The sequence below is a fragment of the Corvus kubaryi genome, unplaced genomic scaffold, assembly GCF_017639235.1.
Source record: "Corvus kubaryi isolate FWS band 111438036 unplaced genomic scaffold, C.kubaryi_AGA036_p1.0 split2-37374, whole genome shotgun sequence".
Classification (NCBI taxonomy): Eukaryota; Metazoa; Chordata; class Aves; order Passeriformes; family Corvidae; genus Corvus; species Corvus kubaryi.
In genome coordinates this window covers 1509972-1520949 of record NW_024582082.1, presented here as the reverse complement: position 1 = coordinate 1520949, position 10978 = coordinate 1509972, and the positions used below count along the sequence as shown (strand labels likewise).

The 10978-nt window shown below is 55.8% G+C and overlaps 1 protein-coding gene and 1 long non-coding RNA gene across 6 annotated transcripts; one reads left to right on the top strand and one right to left on the bottom strand.

Annotated features, from left to right (window-relative positions):
• Window positions 1–355: 355 nt before the first annotated feature.
• Window positions 356–2152, bottom strand: LOC121658184 (heart- and neural crest derivatives-expressed protein 1). Of its 2 annotated transcripts, none has more exons than XM_042014768.1 (2): window positions 1550–2152; window positions 356–1006 (listed from the first exon to the last, which is right to left on the bottom strand). In XM_042014768.1, exons 1-2 carry the CDS (start codon window positions 2054–2056, stop codon window positions 905–907), a joined length of 609 nt encoding a protein of 202 aa, XP_041870702.1. In that variant the 5' UTR covers window positions 2057–2152; the 3' UTR covers window positions 356–904. The 2 variants fall into 2 exon arrangements, with proteins under 2 accessions (XP_041870702.1, XP_041870703.1); XM_042014769.1 differs by having other exon boundaries at window positions 356–1003.
• On the top strand, window positions 1571–9802 carry LOC121658185. 4 transcript variants are annotated; one of them, XR_006013866.1, is made up of 4 exons: window positions 1571–1654; window positions 4410–4492; window positions 7700–8206; window positions 8292–9802. It is a non-coding gene; the product is annotated as an uncharacterized LOC121658185 (long non-coding RNA). The 4 variants fall into 4 exon arrangements; XR_006013865.1 differs by having other exon boundaries at window positions 4410–8206; XR_006013863.1 differs by lacking the exon at window positions 1571–1654 and having other exon boundaries at window positions 2797–7879; window positions 8131–8206.
• The last annotated feature ends 1176 nt before the right edge of the window (window positions 9803–10978 follow it).

The window sequence follows — 10978 nt, the reverse complement described above, 5'->3', positions numbered from 1 at the left end:
TCCTTCCTCAAGCCAAATACGAGTCCAGTCCCTCTAGAAGGTCTCCTGGGTAGGGAGGGAAGGGGTTACATGTAGGGCAGGGGCAGAGTTCGTGCCCTGGGGGAGGCTGCGGGTACACGTTTGCAGAGCTCCACCAGCTCCTGAGGTGAGCAAGCATGGCATAAACAAGTCTCAAAGGATCCCGAGCTCCCCAAGTAGGAATTCCCTCACATGGATCGGCCCCACAGCAGGGTACTGACTTCAGGGATGTCCTTAATCCCGCAGCATCTCTGTGGGCAGCGCAGGGGACCTGGCCAGAGCAGCGCGATTGCCGGAGCAGGGGAAAGCAGAGGGCTTGGACCCGAGGCCGTTTGCATAAAGTTTAAATTTTATTTTATTAAAAGTTTTTTTTTAGCTATTCAGTTTTAAATACGTGGTGTGGCGCGCTCGGTCCCTCGGGAAGTGGTCATGCAGATCTGAGGTAGAAAACCCGGCACAGGAGTGTTCCCAAATGCACCTCTAGGTAGTTTCACCGCAGCCACACGTCGGTCAGGCAGCGGACGGGGAGAGGGGATCGGGGGCTCGTATTTACAATAGCAAACGAATCGAACCGTTCCAGTCCGGCCCGGCACGGCAGGAGCCGCCGATCGCTGCTGGCAGCGGGAAGGAGCAACGATTACTGCAAATGCGGGAAGGGGACACGGGGAAAGGGCCCGGCTGGTCCCCGCTGCCGACGGAGCGGGCAGGACCCGAGCCCGCAAAGCGCTCTCGCCTCTCTCCCGCGGAGCATCCGTCCGGGCGGGGGGCAGCCGGGCCGGCTCCCCGTGTCCTGAGCCTGGATGGGCTCCGGGGCCGGGCTGGGTTCTCTCCGTCATTGCACATGGAGGGGCGGGCGGGGAGCGCCGTCAGGGCGGCGGGGCAGCTCTCAGGGATTCAGTTCCAGAGCCCAGACCTGCTGGGGCCAACCAGTCCGGCCCTTCAGCTTCTTCTCGCCGTGACCCAGAGGCTGCGAATAGACCTCGGGCTGCTGCGGGAGAGGAGACGGGGAAAGGAGGGAGAAAGGAGCGGTCAGGAACGGAGCGGGGTCCCGGGCCGCCCGCCCGCCCCTTGCGCCTGCCGCAGGGCTGCAAGCGAGCGGCTTTGCCAGCCCGAGGACAAAGAGGGGCTTTAGGGGTCCCCACCCCGCCACCCGCCCGCTGCAGCACGGGGAGAAGCGGCCGCCCTTGCTCCGAATCGCTCCTGCGCCCGCTCGTCCTGGGAGAGCTCCCGGGAGAGGTGAAGGACACACCGGGGGAGGCTCCGCCGCGGCCAGTCCCGGCCCCGGGGGCTGATCCCTCGCGGAAAGTGCTCGGAAGCCCACCCGGCCCGTCGGGCGGGCTATTCTCCGACGAGTTACCCTCCAACGATTTATTATCATTATTATTATTATTATTATTATTATTACGCTGGGGGAAAAGGCTCCCGCGAGGCCGGGAGAGTTTAGAGGTTTTTTTCCCCCAAGCCCGGCGGTTTTTCCCTCCCGCTCCTGGCCCACGGAGAGCAGGGACGCGGGTCCCGATCCGCTTCTTACCGTCTCCCTTTTCCTCTTGTTCTCCCTGCCGTCCGTCTTCTTGAGTTCTGCTTTGAACCCCTCGGTGTCCCCGGGCTGGCTGTCCTTGGCCAGCACCTCCATCAGGTAGGCGATGTAGCTGGTGGCCAGGCGCAGGGTCTTGATCTTGGAGAGCTTGGTGTCGGCGGGCACGTTGGGGATGCACTCGCGGAGCTCGGCGAAGGCGCTGTTGATGCTCTCCGTCCTCCGCCGCTCCTTCTTGGGTCCCCCGACACCTTTTCGCCGTCCCAGGCGGCCGCTGAGAGCCTCCAGCCGCCCCGGGCCGGCCGGGCCGTACTCGGCGGGGCCGTAGTTAGGGCTCTGCCCGGCGAGCTCGGGGGTCCCCTCGGCCGGGTTGAGCACCCAGCCGGGGAAGTAGGCGCGCTCCTGGTGGCACCGAGCCGCCGGCCCGAAGAGGAAAGGGTCGTGCAGCATGTGGTGGTGATGGTGGTGGTGGTGGTGATGCTGGTAGCCCCCCACCAGGTTCATGATCCGCTCCGCTGGCCCCGGGGGCCGCTCAGCAGCGCTCCATGGCCGGGCGGGAGGCGCTCCCCGCCGGGCGGGCGCGGCGGGCTGCGGGGAGCGCGGCTCCGGCGCGGGGCTGCTGTGGCGGAGGCGGCTGTGGGGTTTGGGGTGGGGCGGTCGGGGTTTGGGGTTTTGGATTTGTTGTTTGGGGTTTTTTTAACCCCTTCTGGAGCCTCCCGACCCGGCCTTTATATAGGGCCGCGGCCCCCCCGCCGTGGAGCCAATGGGCAGGGGAGGATGCGCGGGGGCCCCGGGGGGAGCGGGGCGGCGGAGGGGGCGTGCGCCGCGCTCCGGGCTCGGGGGTTTGGGCTCACACCTCCGCCGCTTGCCCTCGGTCCCGCCTGCTCCTTGCTTTCAGGGAGAAGGGGGTGAGGAAGACCAGAGGGCCACCCCAGCCCCTGTCCCGGAGCGCTTCGATCCCCGCTGCCGGGGCGGGGGTGTCCGAGCCCCCCGAGAGCCGCCGCGCCCGGCCCGGGGACGAGAGGCGGCAGCGGCGCGGGGGAGCCCCGGCCGGGCCGGGCCGGGCCGGAGCGGACCGTGTGCGTGCTCCGGGGCCGCAGCGGCCCGGGGACAGTCTGCTTCCTACACACCGAGTCCCCACGCGGGACAGGCCCGACCTCGCGGGAGCGGAGCGCGGGGAGGTGGCGGGGCCGGGTGGGCAGCGCGGGGTGCTCGGGGCCGCACCCGGAGCCGGGGGATGGGGAGACAAGGGGGCGAAGTGAGGCCGGGCTGGGCCCCCCTGGGGTTGGGGGGCTCCCTCCCTGTGCATGGCGTTCCTGGCCCATGCCTGCTCCGTGCGTTGCACAACTGCACAGGGATGTGCACTGCATGCCCGTACAGCACACGCCCACGCTGTGCAATGCACGCTGCACAAATCCACGCTGCACTTGTGTTGGTTACACCACGCACTGCTGCTCACACCAATACACTGGACACGTTGCCCACATGCACCACAAAGATGCTGCACACACCACACACTCCACAAACGCATCACACACGTGCACCCATAGGTGTTACATACACCAGCAGCACGGATGTGCTACACACACGTAAGTATGTTACACACACACACGTATGGCACACGCACACCTATCACACACGTGGCTTATAAACACACGTCTGTGTGCTGCTCACCCGTGCACAGACACTGCATAGATGCATAGATATATAAAAATGATATTGTCCATGCACACTGACCGATTTACAACAGGGAGGTGGGGACCTGCCCTGTGTTTCCCTGTCCCAGCCTGGCCACAGAAGGGCTGGGGGGACCTGCTGAGGTCGGGATCTTGTACTTCACTGCAGCCCCAAACTCAAGCCCAGGGTGGGGCCCTAAAGAGGACAGCACGTCCTGCTCTTCTCTGCACCCATGGGAGACAGATCCCCAGGAGGATGCGTCCCAGAGCTCGGGCTTCACCCCCAGCCCTGCCTGGTGGCATTGGGGCCGACCCCTGCTCTTGCTGCAGTGACTCCCAGTGAGGACAGGCTGGGCACGGCAGTGGTGATCACAGCGCGGCGGGGCAGGAAGGGGCTTTGGGCCCAAGGTATGTTAGCGATTAACGGCGCTTTCCAGCGATTCATCTTGCAGCGGAGGGTGGAAACGTTGGAGGGTTGTTTGCAGGCGCTTGTATTAATCATCCGGGCTAACACACCATTAACGTCCTCCTGCATTTTAAAGATGACAAATTTTATTTGACTTCTCTCAATCACGGTTCCCGGGCGGATTCGGGAGCCACTTAAATGCCTCGGATTTTCCATCGTTAGTTGTTACAAGGCGAGTTGCAAAGGCAGGAGGCTGGGGGGGCCGGGGCAGGGTGCAAGCAGGTCTCCGGTTCTGCCGGGCCCCGGCGGCTGGGGGGGAGCGGCCGTGCCGGATCTGCCCAGCTTTGTTCCCCCCTGCTTTGTTCTCAGCTGCTGCAAAGACCCCCCTTCCCCACCCCCTTTAAAACAAGCGCCCTGCAAACATTTGCTAGTGATTATTCTCCCGTTAGAGCCAGGCCTTGGGTAGGGCATCGTGTCCCCGATTTCCTTCAAAACAGCCGTGGTTGGGTGGGATCCCCGAGCCCGGCTGACCGCCGGTGGGAGCCAGTGCCCATCTGGGAGAAGTTCAGGGGTCCCAATTCACGCCTCACCCCCTCCATGCTGGCAGAGCATCACCTGTGGAGCCCTGCTCTTCTTAGAAACCCCAGGCTCCTCACTGAGCTTCTCTCCAACCCTGCAAACTTCCAGATTAGAGTCTGTGCCACCAAACCCCATCTCTAGAAACACTCCTCAAAAGTACCCTTTTCATCCCTGTATCCCTTTATGCATTGCACAGGCCACTTACAGCCACATCCTGCTGGGAGCTGTCACCTTGAGCTGTGCAACAGAGTCACCTCCAGCCTCCAGCTGCTGAGCCAGGTAAGTCCAGCCCAAGCCTGGGCATTCTCTTGCTTAATCCACCCCCTGATGGAGGTCCCTGGACTCTGCAGAGTTTGGAAGTGCTCAGCTGAGCAAATAGTGGGACCAGAGGGTTGATTTTCCTTTGGAAAATCATTCTAATCTTTCATGTTTTAATAAAATAATAAAACCAGAGCCCTTTTCATGCCGACACCTTCTAAATCAAACCAGACTGCCTTTGTCATGGCGTCCAAATTTAGCACTTCTCAAACTTTTGGTGAGTTTCTTTAATTTCACATCTCCCCACTCACATGGGGGAGAAAACGCCGGGCAGTTTGGATTAGGCGATTTATGGCTGGCATGGCAGGCGGAACCACGTTTCTCTCCACCTGTTTTCCTTCAAATCCTTCCCAGAGAAAGATTTTCTGCCCTCATGGCCAGGCAATGGTGAGAGGGCCAATGCTGCATGTTGGGAGTGAGGTTATCCCAGGTCTCTGTAAACCCCAGCACCCCAAACCCAGGGGGAGCCACCATGCTCTGCATCCATCCCCATTTCTGGGACGGGAGCTGAGGTTTTGGCCCTGGCCCCTCAGCCACCTCCTTATCAGCGCCCAGTGAGCGGCAGCCCCGGGTGTCCTGTGACTTTGACGCCAGCTCTGCTCCCCCCCTCTGGCTCCCTTATCTAAATAGGAGCGTAAATCAGGGCCTTGGCAGATGCCCTGGCAGGACAGGGACTCCATAAAAAGGGGCTCTGCTCCAGCTCTGTTTACATTGCAGCCCCGTAAAATATTCCCCTTGTCTTCCTTGTTAGCATCTCCCTGCAGCATCCCGGCACCCTCTTGCACCCACATCCCCCCACCCCAAGCTCCACTGCAGCCCCAGGGTGCGGCCAGGAGGGTCCCAGCCCTGTCACCCCACAGCCCCACACCACGTCCCCCATCAGGTTATGCCCAGGGTACCTCCTCACTCGGCCACGGCCTTCGATCCCCTCCTCAACCACTGCAGGCGCAGAGCAGGGCTGAGCCAGCTCCCCTGGGCAGCTGGGTTGTGTCTAAAGGTGCCCCTGGGTATTTATAGCACTTGCCTGAAATAATGCAATAATAATCACTCAGCACCTTCCTAACAGTTCTGCTCTCAGAGGCCTCAGGGGATGGTGGCAAAAACCCTTGGGAAACTGAGGCATGAGCAGAGTCTACTTCAAGTAGAGCTGCAGAGAGCTGCTCTGGGGGATTATTTTCCTCCTGGCAATGTGAGGAGCGAGAGAACCTGCAGAAGTGAATGAAATCAAGTCAGTTTGATCAGCAATGAACTCAGCCCTGGGGTCACAGCTAAGGCTGGGCTGCAAAAGCCCACTCAGGGCATCCCTCTACCCCAGCAGGGTTTGCCACGTGTCCTGCTGTGCCAGGATGGGTTTTATAGGGGTGGGAGGTGCTGGAGTGCAGCAGAGCTCATGCTTGCTGGTGCCCATGCTCTCTTGCACCCACACACTGCCTGAGAGCCCCAGACTACCTCACTGGGCTGCTTGATCCTACATCAGCATCACAGGAGCGACTCCAAGTGGGGTTCAGTCTGTTAAAGCCCCACAGAAGGAGCAGGAGGAACTGGGGGTGAGCACGGTGCTGTGCCTGGATGTTCCTGTTCTCAGCAGCAGCCCACAGCATCTCCTCTGTCCACACCCCTCCCATGCCGCCCCTATGGCGACACAAAGGGTGACTGCAACCATTGCCCCTCAAGAAATACCATCTATTTATGGCCAAACAGCCACTGTCTTGCGTGGATAAATCAAGAAGAAAACAAAGCTTTACGGAAAAAAGTATTAAATTTTCCATGTGCTCCTGCAGGGATGGGCCAGGCACTCGCTGTTTATTTTTTGGGCTCTCTCTTTGCTAGTACTGTAAGTGACACTGTGTTTACAAAAGTTTTTATGTCATCAGAGCAAAGTCACAGCTCAGCTTCCTCTCCTGTGTATTTTATGTAGATGGATGTGTCTGTGAGGAACATTCAAACTAAACAGAGAGCTGGTTTATAGGAAAATGTATTTATTTGAAAAATCGTAACTCACAATTTCGGCAAAACTGGGCTCCACATTTATTGCTGCTAATGGGGTGTGGCGGCCATAAATTAACCTGGAAAATTGCTGCGGCCATTTCAACAATGGCTCATTGTGCTGATAGAACAGCAGCTCCCCAAAGACGGCTCATGTCAATTTGCAATTAAGTTTGGATGCAAACAATAGGTAAAGGGAAGGTAACAGCAGCCTAACTGCTGGAACCAGCCCCAGAATCATTCCTCTAGGCTGGCATGGGTGCTCTGAATCTCACTTAAAACAGAGCTGTTCCCTCATCTGATTGCTCTGGAAATCAGTGGAAGGAGGCTCCACCTGCCATAAGGGGAATTTCTCTTTATATTACATTATCTGTCATAGGCACGTAATTGGAGATGACAGAAAAACCCAGCCCATGAGCTCTGACTGGCAGCCCAGGTGAGCCATGTGCTTGGAGAGCCCGTCCAGTTGCTCCCTGGTTGACCTCTCTTCTTAGAGGAAATTTTGCACAGGATCAGGAGTGATGCTCCTACCTTAAAACCTCTTATTTCCCCACTCAGATTCCCTGCTGAGACAAACACTGTTCCCCAAAGCCTTGAGGCTGGCTGCTGACCCTGGAGTAGAAGCTGCCACTGTCATTCTCCCATCCTTGATCACCTGGCTCAGGGCAGGGTTTGGCTGCTGACACGTGGTGGCAGCTCTCCACTCGTGGGAAGTTGTGGAGAAGAGCTCCCAGATGATTCAGGTCCCTGACAAAAACCAGTGCCTTTCCCTCCTCAAACCACTTTCCACTCCTGAAACAAATTTACAAGGGCTCTAAAATGTCCTGCTCCAGGGCATCAGCCAACTGCTAATGGCTGGGGATTGGGAAAGACATTTCCTCTGCTGAGAAGGATTGCATAAGCGCTTATTAAGGCAGCTCCTGGCGTCTTCGTCAAAAGCATCTGGTTTGGGGCATAGCTGGAGACGAACTGCTGGGTCTGGATGGGCAGAGGTGGACTCGCTGCTTCCAACTTTTCCCTTGGTCAGACATGAGTGCAGGTTTGGGTCATCTCCTGTGTGCTGGTGGGGAAAGGGAGGTGGGTCATGACATGAGATGTGTCTTTCTCCCTGTCCCCCTGCTCTCCATCTCATCCTGGTGCTGCCACTGTGGGGACTTCTCTTCACACTCCTTCCAACTCCAGGTACCACGATGCCCCATGTGCATGAGGGATTTCCCTGGTCCCTGCTTACACCAGCATCCCACATTCCTTGAAAGAGGGGCTTCCCTCCTGTCCCATTGCTACAGAGACACGTTGGCACAGAGACTGACATGGCTCGGTGGGTGAGCTCCTGTTCCGCACCGCGTCTGTGTGACATTGAAGGTAAATGGCTTTGTGGTGGGAAAAGGCTGCTGACAGTGGTTCAGACCACTGAAATAGGTTGGGATGCTTTTAACAGAGCTCTGCTGTGTCACAGGCTCAGTGTGATGTGCTGGCACTGCGGAGCAACCAGAGCCAGGGAACAGCATCCTGTCCATGCTTCCCTGTGGTGGGACCATGTCCTGGTATCCCAACCTCCCACCTTCCCCTCTGTGTGGATCCACATGGGATTTTTAATTCATTTTGTCTCTAAGATTTTCAGGGCAGCTCCAGGTCTCATCACACAGTGCCTCGTGCCAGGTCCGGCTATGCCTTCCCAGCTGTTGCAGGGTAGGAGGATGAGGACAATTAGTGGTGCCTTATTATCCTGGTTATCATTGGCTCTCTCAAAATTCCAGGTTTTCTCTCCCCTCAGGTGCAGGAGTTACTGCTCACTTCCATGGGAGCAGAGGGATTGATTTTCCCTTGGTTCCCCCCACTGCATCCTGAGATGTCTGTGCAGCTTCCGGGCCAGCCATTACAGCAAGACTCTCAAGACGGGTTTTCCAAGGTTGGGTTTTTTGCAGATTGAGATGGTTTTAAGAATTAACAAGCATCTGTTAATACTTTTTTTGCAACTGAAAATTATTTGGGAGTTGGGGGTTTTAAATAATTTTAGTGCTTTTTCCCACCCTTTTTTCCCCTGTTTTATAAATGGGAGGTGGCAGAAGCCTCCCCAGGGCTCATTATTCCCCATTCCAAGCTGGGATCCAGCACCCAGCATGGCTGTGCTGCTGCCTTCACAGGCATAGGGGGAGGTGGGGGTATTTTGGGGCAAAAAGGCACAGAGACACTGAGTGTCCTTTTGTCACTATGGTCCATGGTGTCACCATGGGTATCACTACCTCCTTGCTTTTAGGGAGTCACCGGATGAGGACATGCTGTAAAAAGTGAATCCAGACCTCCAAAGAATAACGCTTTTATTGTATATCAATATATACAGTAAATATGTGACTCCTCCTAACATGCTCTGGAGAAAAAAACTGTCTGAAATGGAGCTTATTGGAAGGAAATAAATTGCTCCCATAAAAATGCTGATCCCTCCCTACTTCTCAAAACTGAAACAAAATCATTTGCTGTGAGCTGAAGACATTTCTTCCCTTGGCTCCTGGTTTTCCAAGAAGAGCAGGGAACATGAAGGAAAAACAAGCCTTCCCCATTAAAACACGCTTAAGCGAAACTCCAGTTTTCTCTTAAACTTTGCTTGGAAACATTTGGAGCAGCTTCGTGCGAATCAGTTCTGCTCTTTGAAAGGCCATTAAAATAAAAAACACCCAACCCAAAATAGCCATCTCTGCAAGGAGCATCTTGTTTGGACAAAAGTGGTTTGTTTTACACCGTAAATCCAAACACTCCTGGGGAAATGTTGTGAAATCCGCCGTGCTGGCGGTGCAGCGGCTCCAGGGATGTTTTGTGGGACATGCACAAAGCTGGTGGGTGCTGGCAAGGTGATGGCCACCACCAGCACTTCACTGCTGATTATCCCAGCTGCTGGAGTATCCCTGACTTCAGCACAGTGCATTTTCCATCAGGGTGAAGGCTTGTGGGGTGAGTTCTGGCAGGGAGGGATTTGTACCAGCATTCAGCCCCGCTGTGATCTTGCCCCAGAGCTCCTGTGGCCTCTCTAAAGGGCCCACCATATGCAGGAGGTGAGAACACTCACCCTGGGACAAACAAAAACCACTCTCCAACAAGGTGTTTAAACCCTTCTTAAAGTTTTTTTTTAACATGCTCCATGTCATACCTAGAGCACAAAAAAAAAGGCAGTAATTCCTAAGCCAGCAATATACACACCAGCAATCCTGATACTGTATTTACAGATAGATAAGAATATACTTGCTTATATAAATCAATATTTTAATATATAAAAATAAAATAAATGTAACTATGAATATAATTACAATTGCAGTTGTAAATATAAATAAATATATATATAGTGTGTATATATATATATATGTATTTATGGTGCTGCTTTTTCTGCTAGCAGCATCAATCTGTGATTTAGGCACAAATATTTCTATCCCAGGGTCTTTGGCAGTGAAGTTTTGCCATGCAGCTGCCCCTCCTGTGCAGCAAGCCCATCCTGGTGAAGCCCTGCTGGGAGCCCAACACTCATGGAATTAGGGAGAAGTTGTTCCTCACGGATTTGAGTGAACCCCGCCAGCTTATGAGGGAAACTGGGATTCTCTGGATGGGCACTCCTCCTCGCTGTGGCTCTCCAGGAGGTAGCTGGCCCAGCATCATCCTCTCGGTGTGATGCTGAAATTGTGGGGTGGAGGGTGGTGAGCCCCCAGCACCGCGTCCTCCCACCCCTAGAGCTGCCGCCACTGCCTTTGCTCTGGAAGGGACGGGGGGAGAAGAAGCTACACTGCTGTGAAACTGCAGTTTTAGAGGGTGGTAGTTGTTTTCTTGGGCCGAAAGGACAAGAAACATCATGTCTGAAGATGACAGGCTCGATTTGCTGTGTCATTAACCAGAGCCGAAACTCTAGATGGGCTGGGTCTCCTGCGGGCCGCGCGCTGCTTCCCGTGCCGCTGCTGAGCTCTGATTCTGCCAGATAAAGGCCTTTGCGGATGCATTTCTCTTGCTCAGACCTTGTTTTAATTCCAAGGATGCTATTATGCAGTCTATGGGATGAGGAAATTGTTTCTCCCCCTCTCCCACATGCATCCGTAACAGATGAATGCACCCCCTAAAATGCACTGGCTCCCCAGCACACATGTGCTCCCCTGGGTGTTTGCAGGGACTTCAAATGAGCAGAAAGCATAACCCTCCTTCTCACCAGGAAAAAACCCTCTCATTCCCAACCTTCCACAGCCTTGAGATCTCATGGAAATAAGCCCCAGGATCCAACCCAGGAGTGGTGTGGTGACAATGGTGTGAGGTGCAAGCGGGCAGCAGGATCAGGAAGGCCCACAAAAGCCCCATAACCACCCATCTCTCAGTCCTGGTTGTGGTTACAAACCCCATTCCAGGTTAAAAGCAGCTGCTGAGACCCAAATAGGGTGGATGAGGGAAGCAGCCACCAGCCAGGTGAGCTGGGCTGCAGCATTCAGCCACGCC

Excerpts from the sequence above, each read along its gene's own strand:
- LOC121658184 (XM_042014768.1), bottom strand. The coding sequence starts at position 2,056 with ATGAACCTGGTGGGGGGCTACCAGCATCACCACCACCACCACCATCAC. Across the intron at positions 1,007-1,549 it reads ACAAGAGGAAAAGGGAGACG|CAGCCCGAGGTCTATTCGCA; the intron begins GTAAGAAGCGGA and ends CCTCTCCCGCAG.